Source organism: Neoarius graeffei, chromosome 2, assembly GCF_027579695.1.
Source record: "Neoarius graeffei isolate fNeoGra1 chromosome 2, fNeoGra1.pri, whole genome shotgun sequence".
In the NCBI taxonomy this organism is placed as follows: Eukaryota; Metazoa; Chordata; class Actinopteri; order Siluriformes; family Ariidae; genus Neoarius; species Neoarius graeffei.
In genome coordinates this window covers 67197592-67214377 of record NC_083570.1, presented here as the reverse complement: position 1 = coordinate 67214377, position 16786 = coordinate 67197592, and the positions used below count along the sequence as shown (strand labels likewise).

Here is a 16786-nt window from a genome sequence, read left to right as displayed (position 1 = left end):
TTCAAATCTATGTTGATTGAGATGGATCATTCACAGGAGGTTAAACCCCTCAGCCCCGTACCCACTTTTTAGTATGGGGGGGTTGGGCTCAAAGCTGGGGCTGAAGTTACACTTTAAAAAGTGCACATCACGGGTAAATTCAGGAGCAAGATCGATGTAATTCTCCTATTTTATATTAAACTTTGGTCAAATATCTGTCACATTTTGTGCAATTTTTTTTAGCTTGCGCAATACCAGAAAAATTCAGTTGAAATCAAGCAATTTGAGGCGAATTAGTCCGCCTCTGAAAAACTTGGCATTTGAATTTCCCGGGAAACATTGATTTTCGTGACGTCGCGTGTGGGACGCCTCCCTCTGAATCCTACGTCAGCGCTGGTTTGTTTATGAGAAAACGACCTGGTGGTTTTCTGCAAATTTCTTCAACGTTATCACGTAATTATTAAAATGGTTAACAGATGTATCGTAGGAGGGTGTAGCAACATCAATCTTGATGAGATTAGTACTCATCGTTTCCCAAAAGACCGGACAATGAGAGAGAAATGGGAGCGCTTGGTCTACACAGGCTGTGCACTGAAACCGTGCAAAGCTCTCGCAGCCTGCTGGCGCTTCCGCAGGTAACGTCACGAATCTGGCTCCAGACTCCCTTGGGATTTTTCCAGACGTGTTTTATTTTATTTTTTTCCGCTGTAGACAGATGGCCTTGTGCAAAATTACTCTTCTGGATGAGTGTGTAAAGGGACATACTCTTCATATGGTCCAGAATATGCACTTTAAAGGAGAGAAATCACAGATATATACCCGCCTTCACTGCTCCAGCTGCCTGATGAAGCTGCATCTTCCTGCCCACCAGTTAACGTTTCTAGCTTCAGAGATCCAAGTCTAGCCTGCTCATCTGAGGATCTGCTATTGCTGTGGAGTTAGGTCACAATAGCACATCATAGAGACAATTATGAAAGTGAAAAAAAAATTAATGGGACATGATATGAATAAAAGACTGAAAAACCTTTTGCCAGGCCTGATTATGCTTCTTAGATCAGGGACAAAAGTGTAGTCCCCGGTTTCTTGTTTATTGAGCTGCTCTGCTTCACTGGACTGCTCAGTCTCCAGTACTGCCAGACCTGCTGCAGGTAAATGTCACTTGGTCAGTTAAAGGTTCAAAATCTTGCAATTATATTTGACATTATGACGTGATTATGTATCTGTTACATATCTATTAAAATATTTTCATCCAAATAAGTGAACTACATGTATAGCTATCTTACCTGCAGGCATTATTATCAAATCTCATTATCTCTAGCCACTTTATCCTGTTCTACAGGGTCGTAGGCAAGCTGGAGCCTATCCCAGCTGACTACGGGGGCATTATTATTATTATTATTATTATTATTATTTTACAGAGACAGTAATGGAATTCTTAGCAAATCACACATCACTTCTAAATTGGATAAACTGGCTATGATGTGCAGTTGGTATTGTGCTCATGCTAGTTTTTCTTCGTAATAATTTGATTTTACAACTAAGTAATATCACCTGAGAGGGAATGCTGAAATTCAGTACGACCCGGAGTGCTTTTATACAGCAGTTCTATAGACAAGAAACTAATACCAAATAGTGACATTTTGGACACAATACAATCAAATGTTGCATTTATTTTTGCTCCGCAAGCTGAAATGGATCCCAAAGAAGCCGCGCTCACTTTATAGCCCGTCAGCTAACTGGCTAACTAGCTCACATTGATTTGTACATTCCAGTTCAAAGTGCTTCCGGTAAAATTAGCATTCTTCCTTTTCATTTTCATCTGATAAGCTTTCATATTTTAAGCCAGACATTATATTCCTGAAAAGTGTCATTTGCCATGTCTGCTAATGATGCTTTTAACCTTGTCATAGTAACTGGTTAGAACTAGGAAGTGAAGTTTTATGTGAAAAGCAGAGTGATACAGTGAAACATCCCAATGCTGTTACTGCGAAATATCAGCACTCTTGGAGCACCACTCAACCAATCGAATTAGTGGACTGGAACTAACTTTTAGAATTTGGAATTTAAAAAAAAAAAAACACTTCAAGTTATCATATCTCAGTTCATTCTCAAGTTTAACTCCTTCATCTTCAGTAATCAGCGGCACGGTGGTGTAGTGGTTAGCACTGTCGCCTCACAGCAAGAAGGTCCGGGTTCGAGCCCCGTGGCCGGCGAGGGCCTTTCTGTGTGGAGTTTGTATGTTCTCCCCGTGTCTGTGTGGGTTTCCTCCGGGTGCTCCGGTTTACCCCACAGTCCAAAAGACATGCAGGTTAGGTTAACTGGTGACTCTAAATTGAGCGTAGGTGTGAATGTGAGTGTGAATGGTTGTCTGTGTCTATGTGTCAGCCCTGTGATGACCTGGCGACTTGTCCAGGGTGTACCCCGCCTTTCACCCGTAGTCAGCTGGGATAGGCTCCAGCTTGCCTGCGACCCTGTAGAAGGATAAAGCGGCTAGAGATAATGAGATGAGATCTTCAGTAATTACATTATCCTGAGTATAGTCCTGGTGAATCCAGAGCTTATCCCAGCAATACTGGACACAAGGCGAGGGAATTCACTCCAGATGAGAGGCCAGTCCATCTAAGGGTACCATTCATACACTCATTCACACACACGAGCAATCTAGCATAGTTCATCCATCTTATCTGCATGTTTTGTGAAGAAAGCCATGAGAAACAGAGAGAACACGTGAAACGCCACACAAAGTGACTCAAACTCAGGATGACTCATGAACCCAGGACACTGGAGCTGTGAGGTGGCAATGCTATATGCTGCACCACTGTCCAACCTAAATAAGTGTCAGTCTATAGAAAAACTGTATTCAAGTTTGAGGGCCTCACCAAAACTTGTGTTCAAATGAATCAGACTCACCTGGTACATTTCTTTTCTGACTGGTTCTCAGGGTGCCCATAGTGTTTCGCTTTTCAGGCATGTAGGATTGAAATGAAACTCTGGTTGACTGCGGTGTTCTTTTCTGCCTTCTGTTTTGCTGGTGGGCAGTGTGAGCTGGAGAGAAATAAGCTGAGCGACTGAGCTCTTGGTCTCTGACAGAAATAAACTCTGGCACAACCCTGCAATGGACAGAAATAGATGTGGCAGCTGTACAAAAATATGACAGACAAAGATTATATTAGAAATTGACATGTACTAAACTGATCATTACAGATTGTATAACAACTTTGAGTGGAAAGTATAAATATGTACTATAAAGAAATGTGAATGAACTACTTACCTATGCAGTGAGATTTTTGAAACCGAGGCCCTTCCTATGATATCAAACCTAAAGTTAGTGTATAAAAAAAATGAAGTGACTCTGCAAACTGTTAAAGTGATACAGGTCAATGTATTAAAAAGATGAATAGTACCCTGTGGAGCTAGAATAACCCCTAGGTACTTGAATCACATGCTGTATAGACCGTTTGCACATGACGCCACATGTCCCATGACCCCCTCTGATTTAGCTGTGTCCGCCATCTTTATGGAATAACACATGCATAGCAACAAGTACCTTAATACGAAATGCCGCAAATTTGTGCAGTTATCGGCTGCTTGAACAATTCTGCTAAGGCTGGAGTCAGATTGTTTAGTTTACCCACTGTTAAAATCCTAGAAGGACCCCGAATGAAAGATCTAACCTGTAAACGACAGGCTTGCAAATCTGAACAGATCGGGCATAAAAGAGACCAGCTACAAATATGTACGAGTATGTGCAGATCATTTTGTAAAGAGTACGTTTATATTTCTACCGTATATGTGAACCACAGACAAAATATATATAAAAGATGCAACATACTGTAAGTGATGTACATGCAAGTGCTACTCCAATTTATATTGCAGTTACAAATGCGTAGCACAAAGCCCCAGTAAAATGTAGGTAGTTGAGCTCGGTAAAATGGTGCCTTAGAAGACGTGAATAATTAGGTTGGGGGGTTTTTTTTGGTTTGTGTTTTGCGTAACATTTGCCCACATCAGGAACCTACTAGATTCTTACGGTAAACTTGCGCTAAACTTTTGTATGCTTTCATCTGCTTCCCAGTGATGTAGCTAGTAGTTAACACCAGGTAATTCACGATGTCTGTGTAATTCACACTCCGCCACATCCGTACATCGTCTTCATGCTCTACAACATTGCTGTACGGATCCACCACTGAACATTCTCATCTCTTCCCTGTATCTGACCTTGTCACAATTACTCAATTCATGATATACAGTGCCTTGAAAAAGTATTCATACCCCTTGAACTTTTTCACATTTTTCGACCTTACAACCACGAACTTAAAAGTTTTTATTGAGATTTTATGTGATAGACCAACACAGAGTAGCACATAATTGTGAAGTGAAACGAAAATGATAAATGGTCTTCAAAATTTTAAACAAATAAAAATCTGAAAAATGTGGTGTGCATTAGTATTCAGCCCCCTGTACTCTGATACCTCTAAATACAATCCAGTGCAATCAATTGCCTTCAGAAGTCACCTAATTAGTTAATAGAGTCCTACTGTGTGCAATTTACTCTCAGCATAAATACACTTGTTCTGTGAAGGCCTCAGTGGTTTGTTAGAGAACACTGAAGAACAAACAGCATCATGAAGACCAAAGAACTCACCAGACAGGTCAGGGATAAAGTTCTGGAGAAGTTTAAAGCAGGGTTAGGTTATAAAAAAAATATCCCAAGCTCTGAACATCTCAAGAAGCACTGTTCAATCCATCATTCAAAAATGGAAAAAGTATGGCACAACTGCAAACCTACCAAGACATGGCCGTCCACCTAAACTGACAGAGCGAGCAAGGAGAGCACTGGTCAGAGAAGCAGCCAAGAGGCCCATGATCACTCTGGAGGAGCTGCAGAAATCCACAGCTCAGGTGGGAGAATCTGTGCACAGGACAACTACAAGTCGTACACTCCACAAATCTGGCCTTTTTGGAAGAGTGGCAAGAAGAAAGCCATTGTTGAAAGACCGGCATAAGAAGTCCCGTTTGCAGTTTGCCGGAAGCCATGTAGGGGACACAGCAAACATGTGGAAGAAGGTGCTTTGGTCAGATGAGACCAAAGTTGAACTTTTTGGCCTAAATGCAAAGCGCTATGTGTGGTGGAAAACTAACACTGCTCATCACCCTGCACACACCATCCCCACTGTGAAACATGGTGGTGGCAGCATCATGCTATGGGGATGCTTTTCTTCAGCAGGGACAGGGAAGCTGGTCAGAGTTGATGGGAAGAGGGATGGAGCTAAATACAGGGCAATCCTGGAAGAAAACCTGTTGGAGGCTGCAAAAGACTTGAGACTGGGAAGGAGATTCACCTTCCAGCAAGACAATGACCCTAAACATACAGCCAGGGCTACAATGGAATGGTTTAGATCAAAGAATATTCATGTGTTAGAATGGCCCAGTCAAAGTCCAGACCTAAATCCCATTGAGCATCTGTGGCAAGACTTGAAAATTGCTGTTCACAGACTCTCCATCCATGAGCTTGAGCTATTTTGCAAAGAAAAATGGGCAAAAATTTCAGTGTCTAGATGTGCAAAGCTGGTAGAGACATACCACAAAAGACTTGCAGCTGTAATTGCAGCAAAAGGTGGCTCTACAAAGTATTGATGCAGTGGGGCTGAATACTAATGCACATCACATTTTTCAGATTTTTATTTGTTTAAAATTTTGAAGACCATTTATCATTTTCGTTTCACTTCACAATTATGTGCTACTCTGTGTTGGTCTATCATGTAAAATCTCAATAAAAAACTTAAGTTCGTGGTTGTAAGGTCGAAAAATGTGAAAAAGTTCAAGGGGTATGAATACTTTAAGGCACTGTATTTGCGAAAAATTACAGTTTGCCAGTGTACTCTCCTCGGTCACCATGGATGCTATACCACAAAGATGGCGGACACAACAAAATCAGAGCGCATCATGGGAGATTCGTGACGCAAGTGCAAATGGTCTATTGCCTGCTGCCTCATGCCTGTGAAGGAGAATGAGCTGGAAAAAAACACCGCACGCTTATGTTTACACTTGGGTATGGAAATGGCTTGTTTGTTGTGTCCCCCCCGGTGCATTTTGCCTCTGACAGGGTCAGATACTTCCTTAAAATCGTCAGGTTTTTTGTCTCAATTCAGGAGTCTTTGTTCGATCTGGGCGATCTGCCATGTTTGCTGTGGCTCCGCAGTCACGACCTCTGACCTGCGCATAACCTCATTTGACTTTTCCAAACTGGCTGCCGAGTGGTTTGTAAACAGACTAACGTGGTTAGGACACCCCTGCATAATGAAATAAAATGTATTGAAACAAGATGATGGATACCAGTTATGGGGATGAGTATCAGCTCAAACAATTCAGAAAGGGGAGTGGATTAAATGATTCCTGAACCAGCACATTGACCTGTGTCACTTTAAAGGAGCCAAAACTATTAAGAATGGACACACCTCTTATTCCTGAGTAGGCTTTGACATCCTTGTTGAAAAGCATGGGGAACTGCTGAATTGGCAGACATGATAATCCGTGGCGAATTGCAGTGACAATCAGGGGTTGTGTTTGCTTCTGAGATTGATTTATTGGCCCTCCAGTCTCATCTAATAGGGTAGGAGAGTAACCCAAGCCATGCTTGAGAAGGTAAAAGGAGAAGAATAGTTAGCACAGTAGGTAGATGAAAAGCTTTTATCTCCAAAAAGTAAAGGGCACAGCAGGTTTATTGCAAATTAGCAACTTAAAACCATGGAATGTATAGTAAACACCAAGGCACAACAGACCATAACTGATCAGAGCACTCATTATTAAACTAGAAATGCAGGAAACAGCTCCAGTAAGGTTTTTGGCAAATAAAGGTTTTATTATTTACAGTATTAATGGTTTATAGTAATCTAAGGGTTCAATATAAACAATTTAACACAATTTATTTACTGACTTATGATGAGAGAATACAGAAATTAAGCTCCATGTTCAATGAATAAATGATCACTGAGTTGCAGACAGATTGTACTGAAAAAGCCTTGACCACACAATAAGTTAAAATGATGGCTCCATTTCTGAAAACATTTCTTGTTAGGTGATGTTACATGGCCAGTAATGCCAAAGCATACCAGGTTCAACATGCTGCATTCAGGAAAAGGATACGATACAAACAATACACTTACAAGTCATGATTTTTGTTTTTGCGTGACTCAAGATTTTGCCCTTCTTCAAGATGATGTTATAACCTTTATAGTAATAGCATTGCTATTATTCAGATATGAGCAAAATGTTGTTGCTCTTTAATACACTAGAGGGCATACCTTGTCTTTCTTGTCCTCCCAAAAAGTCTGATGGCCAGAAAGACTAACACGTGGAATGGGATGTGGGATCCAGGTCCTTCCAGACTGATTAACCCTCACTAACTGTGCCTGAATATATAAACATTTTATCTGCTTGATTTAACATATTTTACTCAAGGTTTCATGTATATTATTTATCCATATTTGAGATATTAGTTAATCACGTTTGGGTTCTTGTCCTTCCCCTCTTTCACTGGATTGACTGTTTTTTCTTGGATTGTTTCAGTCACTAGATCTTCATTCGATGGCATCGTATCCTGCCAAGGGAAGGAAAAAAAAACCTCTCAAGATTCATAAAGCACTGTGTCACTTTTGATCTTTACATGGAAAGCTTACTGTGTTTTTCTTGTCTCTGTGAAGGATCTTTGATTTTGCACTCTGTGCTCCCTGTTGTCGTAATCTATTTCTTTCTTTTCTGCTCCATAAATGCTTCTTCTTGGTTTTTATATCCTTGACAAAGGGAAAAAAACAAACATCATCAGTGAAACCAAGGCAAAAGCAAAAAAATGTATATGTATAAATAAACAGAACTGAAGGAGCTGATTGCATTATATACAATTAACTAGTTTCAGTGTACCTGGTCCATGCAGTTTAAAAGATGAACAGGCAGACCATCTGAGTCTGTGCTATTTGATCCACTTGTACTGTTATAAGTAAATGTGCATTGTTAGTGTCATTTATTATATTTTTACTCAATACAGTGTCTTGCAAAAGTATTCATCCCCCTTGGTGTTTGTCGTATTTTGTTGCATTACAAGCTGGAATTAAAATGGATTTTGGAGGGTTAGCACCATTTGATTTTCACAACATGCCTACCACTTTAAAGGTGCACATTGTTTTTTATTGTGACACAAACAATAATTAAGATAAAAAAAAAAAACAGAAATCTGGAGTGTGCATAGGTATTCACGCCTAAATAAGAGCTGGTCCAACCAATTCATTTCATAAGTCACATAATTAGTTGATTAAGATCCACCTGTGTGCAATCAAAGTGTCACATGATCGGTCACATGGTGTCTGTATAAACCAGCCTGTTCTGGAAGGACCCTGACTCTACAACACTACTAAGCAAGCAACATGAAAACCAAGGAGCCTCCAAACAGGTCAGAGACAAACTTGTGGAGAAGTATAGATCAGGGTTGGGTTCTAAAAAAAAAAAATCCCAAACTTTGAATATCCCAGGGAGCACCTTTAAATCCATTATAGCAAAATGGAAAGAACATGGCACCACTACAAACCTGACAAGAGAAGGCTGCCCACCAAAACTCACAGACCGGGCAAGGAGGGCATTAATCAGAGATGCAACAAAGACACCAAAGATAACGCTGAAGGAGCTGCAAAGATCAACAGCAGAGATGGGAATATCTGTCCATAGGACCACTTTAAGCTGTACACCCCACAGAGTGGGGCTTTATGGAAGACTGCCCAGAAAAAAGCCACTGCTGAAGAAAACACGTTTGGAGTTTGCCCAACAGCATGTGGCAGATTCCCCAAACACATGGAAGAACATTTTCTGGTCAAATAAGACAAAAACTGAACTTTTTGGCCATCATGGGAAATGCCATGTGTGGTGCAAACCCAGCACCCTGAGAACACCATCCCTACAGTGAAGCATGGTGGTGGCAGCATCATGCTGTGGGGATGTTTTTCATTTGCAGGGACAGGAAAGCTGGTCAGGATTGAAGGAAAGATGGATGGCACTAAATACAGGGCAATTCTGGAGGAAAACCTGTTTGAGTCAGCCAGAGGTTTCAGACTGGGGACGAAGATTCACATTCCATCAGGACAATGACCCTAAACAGACTGCTAAAGCCACACTGGATTGGTTTAAAGGGAAACATTTAAATGTCTTGAAATGGCCTAATCAAAGCCCAGACCTTAATCCAATTGAAAATCTGTGGCATAACTTGAAGAATGCTGTACACCAACGCAACCCATCTAACTTGAAGGAGTTGGAGCAGTTTTGCCTTGAGGAATGGGCAAAAATCCCAGTAGCTAGATGTGCTAAGCTAATAGAGACATATCCCAAGAGACTTGCAGCTGTAATTGTAGCAAAAGGTGGATCTACAAAGAATTGACTTTGGGGGGGGGATACTTATGCACACTCCAGATTTCTGTTTTTTCATCTTAATTATTGTTTGTGTGTCACAATAAAAAAAAAAAACAAGTTTCACCTTTAAAGTGGTAGGCATGTTGTGTAAATCAAATGGTGCTAACCCTCCAAAAATCAATTTTAATTCCAGCTTCTAATGCGACAAAACAGGACAAACACCAAGGGGGATGAATACTTTTGCAAGGCACTGTATATGAAAAAAGTTACAGTAAACAGTAGGCTGGCTGTTAGTTCTTAGAATAAAATGTGTCCACTCTGCAGTCATCTTGGAAATGTTCCCAGGCAGCCTCACAATACTATCATGACGTACTCATACACCCAAAAAAACATTTGGCAAGATAACGTGATCTTTGGCTCCAATAACATAAAAAAGTATGAGTTGCCTACTATGCACGCAGGTTTCTCTGTAAGTAACAGATCAATGTGTCCTATATCTGTGCCAGAGTCGGTGCAAGATATCTAATTGGTCAAGTGTTTTCTGCTAACGTCTTCACCCACAAGGCAGAACTTGGGTAATATAGCCATCCTGTTGAGCTTCATACACTACCCCATTCATATTTTAAGCAGTCTTATTTATTCATATTGTCTCTGCTTATGTTCACATCTCAATTAGTGTGAATACATTCACAAATGTTTTAAAGTGATGATTGGTTTAAATTATTTGGATCAATAAAACTCTTTACCTGGACTCAATATCTACATCAGAGAGGCAATCCAGGAAGTCCACCTCCCTGCCCAGCTTCCGTCTGATCTCCTGTTTCAGCCAAGTCCCTAGTTCCTTTAGACACTGTTCAGTCTGAACAAAACAGTCAATGATATTTTTAAACTGGATTTTCAATGCCTTTGTTCTTTCTTAGCAGCAGAATACAAAAGTTTTCACAAGCCTGGAAAAGATTAGGAAAAAAAAATAAAGAACCTTGGTTTGGTCTGGGTCGCAGAAGTCCAAGAGGGTATCGCAAAAATGGTAGCCAATAGACTTCAGGTCCCCCACAGAGAAGTGAGTTCCTCTCCTGCCCCCTTTGAATGAGAACTGACTTGGTAAAGAAATTTCTGACACAATTCACACATGCATGGATAACAATAGTACTATACAATTTCAAAGAGAATTTAACATTTTCATTCTCTCATACACCAGTTTTTCAAAGGCCTAAAAGCGAACTGTAACTGATCAGAGAATACATGTCTATTATGCCCTTATGTGACCTACAAATCCTAACAGAAAATAGTCAGTTTGCAAGCATCTCATTATGCAAACTCTATAAAACTAAATGCCTTCTAAAGGCCTTTACCGTACCTAAAGTGGAGCCTCCAAAGGTGGACTCCATTGTATAGCTGTTTCTGATGCCAAGCCTCCACATGACAATGCGACTAGTGCCTTCTTTTCCTTTCTGCATCTTAAACTTACAACTTCTGTAAGAAAACTAGAAATAACAAAATGTGCTGTTATTAATGGAAGTGAAGACCCATTTTTAAGGCACTGACCAACCCAAACTGCAACAGCCTCACTATATTCTTACCTTGTCTTTGGCATTTTTGCTCATCATTAGAGGGAAGACACGCTCCTGAAGAAGTAGTGAAGTATCCTTACGATCAGTGCAACCGTACATGAATACATTGTTTTTTCTGCTGTGGCCATGAAAATCACAGTATAACACTACTTCTCTCTCAGTAAGCAACCTACGGAGTTAAAGCAATGTACTTTACTCATTTAATATGCATGAAAATATGTTGAAACATTGACCCCCTTATCCTTTAAAGTTGAGTATGGTTAAATTGTATAACAATCATAGACTAATTTCACAGACAGTTACACAAGCCAATTTCATCAATTTAATCAGATCAAGACAAGTTCTAAAAGGAAAAAGCTAACTATATACAGAACTGATTATACATGACCTGTTGGTGATGCTGGAAAGCTGTGGGTTTTTTTTTTGGTTGTTTTACCTGATTTGACCCTTAACAGTTTTATAAATGGCACACTTCCAGAGCTGTCTTTTTATTAGTAGTAGCTTTGGACAAATGTCCCCCCCAAATTCGTCTTCACTGAAATGTATTTTCCCTTCTTCTATTTAATTCTTTCCTCAGATCCTGGACAACTTTCTTTCCTTAGATCTTCAGTGGATCTTGGCAAGCAGAATTATTAGCTCACTATTGTACCACCTGCAGAAACTAGGGCATGTTTCATACAAAGCAGAAGTACATTCACTGAGCACTTTTTTACAAACACCTGTACACTTACACACATCCATGCAATTATCTAAATCAGTCAACTGTGTGGCAGCAGTGCAGTGCACAATATCATGCAGATACAATTTCGACCTTGGCATGATTCTTGGTGCCAGACGGGTTGATTTGAGTATTTCTATAACTGCTGATCTCCTGGAATTTTCACTCAACAATCTGTCGAGTTTACTCAGAATGGTGCAATAAAGTAAAAACATCCAGTGAGCAAATGGTTTTGTTGAGAGAGTTCAATGGAGAATGGTGAGACAGACAGAAAGGTGACAGTAACTCAATTATTCTGTATAATTGTGGTGAGCAGAAAAGCATCAGAATGCACAACATGTCAAACCTTGAGACAGATGGGCTACAACAGCAGAAAAACACATCGGGTTCCACTTCTCTCAGCCAAGAACACAAAGCTGAATCTGATTCATCATCCATCCATTATCTGTAGCCGCTTATCCTGTACAGGGTCACAGGCAAGCTGGAGCCTATCCCAGCTGATTATGGATGAGAGGCAGGGTACACCCTGGACAAGTTACCAGGTCATCGCAGGGCTGACATCTGATTCATCATTTGTGGCCAAATCACAGTTCATTTAGTTGTTGTACAACAGTCTGCAAATTTGTTCATATTTGTGCAAATCTGCAAACATTTCTGGACACCGTTACTTAAACAAGTGCTACTATAAGTGTATGAGTTACATTCCTCACCGTTTCACCATATTACGTGTGTACCACACACAGGGGAATGACTCCTTAAGTAGAGTACGATAGTTGCGGTTCATATCACGGCCTGCCAGAGAGCAGCGGTAGTTCCCAACTACCACACCATCAGGGTTCAGCATTGGCACTACCTGCAGATGATCCAGTGGAGCTGTTTTCAGGTTTGTAAAATGCAGAGCAAATGCACAATATCATGTGTACAATGTCATTCAATTTCATTTTTATATAACTATAATCATGTATTCAGAACTATTATACCATCAGTTTTTATGAATTACAAAGAAAGAAAATTACTGAATACAGGTACAAATAGACCTACAAATAAAAACCAAATGTACCAAAAATAACAATGACTGGTACAGAATGTAATATATAAACAACCAATAGGTCAGGGAGGGACTGTATATGTAAATCATCATAAAATACTAATAAAATTGCATCAAATGTTATGCTCTACGGTCAAGTTTGGAAGGACTGTAATAAGGGAGAATTAAATTTGAGAGAGCTATATATGGAGAATCCTTGCCTAAAATAAGCTTCATTTGGAACTGCCTTGTAAAAGCATTTCAAAATAAATTTGACCAAACCCCATCTCTATTCACCAACCTTAAACACAAAGGTTTCCCTCAGTAGATGTGCGTCGGGTGATTTACCCAACAGAAAATCCAAGAAGCCCTGCATCATCCATGAGCCATTTGTTTCTCCTGGATGCACCCGTGCTGTCACTACCACTGCTCGCCTGTTTCTTCGCTCTTGCCAGGTGCCACAGGGTGCAGTAATAGTCAGCACATACACAGAGTTTCCTGCCAAGCTTCGGCACAGTACCCGCACTTTACAATACATTGCCCGAGCTGGGTCTGAAACCACACCTTGCAAATAGCGTTGCAGGTCCGAGTAAGTGTAAGGGTAGCAGTGGGCCAAGTAGCATGTATCATTTTCATGAGGAAACTCAAGTGTCCAGGTGAGAGAATAGAGTGATTTGCCCTCTTTTTCACTCTGATTCCGGTAATACCTTTCATAAAAATGGATGATAAACATGCAGGGTTACAAACTCCATTTTTAATAATAAATAGAAAGTGTGACTGTAAGCGATGTAAACTCACCGAATGTTGTTGCCTGCACGGTGCCAACCCTCTCCCTTCAGCCAGGCACCATGCTCAGAGTACAGAAGGGGACGCATACCTGTTTCATACAGACTGCTAGATTTCATCAAGTTGATAATCGTGAAACGATATGTAACACCAGCCTTCGTGTTCTTCACACGGAAGTAGAACCACTGTGTGTGCTTTGTGGTGTACATGTCATTGCGCAACGTGAGCTCATAGTCATAATGACCACTAAAAAGAGAAAATATCATCATTTATTGTTTACAATATATAGACAGAGGAACATTCTTTAATTAGGGGGAACCTAAATTAACTAAAAAATTAATGAGAAGAGCTGAAAATCTAGGGTACTGAACATGGCTCGTGTGTTAGTCTCTGGGTTTTGATATATGGTGATGTCACTTTCCAACATGTTAAAGGTGAAAATCGCCTACTTCCACCACTAATCTGTACTATAGTTTTCCATTTGCACAAATAATTCACAATACTAAAATCCGGCTGGTTGTCTGTAGGCTATATATGGTTATCAAGTAACAATGACTAATAGTCCCACAATATGAAGGAAAGTACATGAGTTACTCAGCTTTTAGCTGAGTACATCCATTAATAATCCATGAATTACGGATAATAACTAAGTTAATTTGTGAATGCTATGGTAAATTAAGGGCTCACATTACCTGAAATACACTGCCTGGCCAAAAAATAAATTAATTAGTTAATATAATAATAATAATAATTATTATTATTATTATTATTATTATTATTATTATTAAAATCGCCATCTGGATTTAAATAAGCAAATACATAAGAACCTTTGATTAGATAATTACTGCACTGATGAAGGTGTTTCAGCTGGCAACAATTTTTTTTAACCCTAACTGATGTAGTGAGTAGTGTCAGTGAATCGGCGTAGACAGATGGAATCGCAGGTAACTGTTTCTTTACAAGGTGTGCTATTTAGGCGAGGTCAGAGAAACAAAAGACAAATGAAAATGAAACGGAACAAAGAGAAAGAAGTCATTAAACCAGAATATAAACCAGAGTTAATAAACAGAGTACTAAACTTGGTGAGGACCAACTGTGACAGACACAAAACATCGTTATCATAATACTTCACACCGTGTAGGTGTTGGCAGCATCCTTTTATATACGCATGCTGATTGTGCTCCAATCAGCAACGGGTGTTTACAATGAACGAGTTGTCCCAAAGGCACGCACAATGCGTTCTGTAAGCGCAAATGAGAGCGGGGTGCTTGAGCTGAGCCAGGTTCAAGTACGTGACGGCATGACAAGTATCTTCTCATTTCTTAAAAAAAAAAAAAAAAAAAAACACATCGGAAGATGTATCCCCTGCTCATGGAAAAGATGTTACTGTGTTTCAGAAGGGTCAAATTATTGGCCTGTACCAAGCAAAGAAAACATCTAAGGAGACTGCTGAAATTACTGGAATTGGGTTATGAACTGTCCAACACATTATTAAAACCTGATAGGATAGTAGTGAACAATCAACTTCATGGAAAAAAATGTGGTTAGAAAAATATCCTGACTGACCATGATCAGAGCTCACTTAAATACTTGGTGAAATCAAATCGTGTGTGTGTGTGTGGGGGGGGGGGGGGGGGGGGGAATAAAAGAAATCAACAGTAGAACACATAACTATGTTTAAATAGTGAAATTAAGATCATTTCCACATGCACAATGTGATAAGAACTCAGAGGATTGGTACTAAACGGCTGTGTGGCCATAAGAAAACCACTTGTTAGTGAGACTAATCAGAAGAAAAGACTTCAATTTGCTAGGGAGCATTAAGATTGGACTCTGTAGCAATGGAAAAAGGTCATGTGGTTTGATAAGTCCAGATTTACCCTACTCCTGAGTGATGGGTGTGTCAGGGTAAGAAAGGAAGCACATGAAGCAATGCATCCATCATGCATAGTGGCCACTGTACAAGTCTCTGGAGGCAGTGTTATGATCTGTGGTTGAGACTCAGCAACATTATGGGGCAATAAAATAAAGTCAGCTGACGACCTGAATGTACTGAATGCCCAGGTTATCACATCAATGGAATTTTTCCTCCCCTGATGACACAGGCATAAAATTAGGGCTCAGAAACTGAAAGAGTGGTTCAGAAAGCATGAGGAATCATTTTCACACATGACTTGGCCACCACAGAGTCCTGACCTTAACCCCACTGAAAATCTTTGGGATGTGCTGGAGAAGACTTTACACAGTGGTTCAACTCTCCTGTCATCAAGACAAGATCTCGGTGAAAAATTAATACAATTCTGTACTGAAATAAATGTGACATTGCATACATTTATCAAAAGTGCATGCTGTCATCAAAGCTACAGGCGATCCAAATAAATATTAGTGTGTGCGACTTTTTCTTTTTGGCAGGACAGTGTAGTTGTTAATATACAGTCCCCTCCAGAAGTATTGGAATGGCAAGGCCAATATTTTTTATTCTGATATATACCAAAAAGACACTGGGGTTTGAGATCAAAAGATAAATGAGACAATCAGAATTTTGGTTTTTATTTCCTGATATTTACTTCTAGAAGTGTTAAAACAACTTAGAACTTTGGGTGGTGTGTGACCAAAGAAACCATGTTCTAAGTTACTTAACACATCTAGATGTAAATATCAGGAAACTCATCTCATTATCTCTAGCTGCTTTATCCTTCTACAGGGTCGCAGGCAAGCTGGAGCCTATCCCAGCTGACTACGGGCGAAAGGCGGGGTACACCCTGGACAAGTCACCAGGTCATCACAGGGCTGACACATAGACACAGACAACCATTCACACTCACATTCACACCTACGGTCAATTTAGAGTCACCAGTTAACCTAACCTGCATGTCTTTGGACTGTGGGGGAAACCGGAGCACCCGGAGGAAACCCACGCGGACACGGGGAGAACATGCAAACTCCACACAGAAAGGCCCTCGCCGGCCCCGGGGCTCGAACCCAGGACCTTCTTGCTGTGAGGCGACAGCACTAACCACTACACCACCGTGCCGCCCTATCAGGAAACTAAAGCTGAAATTCTGATTCATCATCTCATATTCATCTTTTGATCTTAAATCAAAATGCCTTCAGTGTATGGCAAAAAAAAAAAAAAAGAAAAAAGTGGCCTTGCCTTTTCAATACATATGGAAAGGACTTAATTTTACATACATGAAGGAAAAATAGCAGCCTAAATATACAGTGGATATAAAAAAAAAAATAAAAAAAAAAAAGGGTACACACCCCGTTAAAATGATAGGTTTTTCTGATGTAAAAAAATGAGACCACAAA

The 16786-nt window shown here is 40.1% G+C and overlaps 1 protein-coding gene across 2 annotated transcripts in view; it reads right to left on the bottom strand.

Annotated features, from left to right (window-relative positions):
- agbl2 (AGBL carboxypeptidase 2) overlaps window positions 1-16786 on the bottom strand; it is a 36187-nt gene that overhangs the window by 3735 nt on the left and 15666 nt on the right. The window contains exons 7-22 of one of the 2 annotated variants that reach the window (XM_060914766.1): window positions 13487-13720; window positions 12990-13395; window positions 12372-12514; window positions 10953-11112; window positions 10730-10856; window positions 10352-10452; window positions 10119-10231; window positions 7900-7966; window positions 7659-7772; window positions 7487-7579; window positions 7284-7391; window positions 6438-6615; window positions 3251-3284; window positions 2890-3089; window positions 1004-1121; window positions 799-909 (exon numbers count right to left, since the gene is read on the bottom strand). In XM_060914766.1, the coding sequence (XP_060770749.1) occupies window positions 799-909; window positions 1004-1121; window positions 2890-3089; window positions 3251-3284; window positions 6438-6615; window positions 7284-7391; window positions 7487-7579; window positions 7659-7772; window positions 7900-7966; window positions 10119-10231; window positions 10352-10452; window positions 10730-10856; window positions 10953-11112; window positions 12372-12514; window positions 12990-13395; window positions 13487-13720 (2307 nt within the window). The remainder of the gene's footprint in view (window positions 1-798; window positions 910-1003; window positions 1122-2889; window positions 3090-3250; window positions 3285-6437; window positions 6616-7283; window positions 7392-7486; window positions 7580-7658; window positions 7773-7899; window positions 7967-10118; window positions 10232-10351; window positions 10453-10729; window positions 10857-10952; window positions 11113-12371; window positions 12515-12989; window positions 13396-13486; window positions 13721-16786) is intronic. The other variant, XM_060914767.1, reaches the window with a different exon arrangement.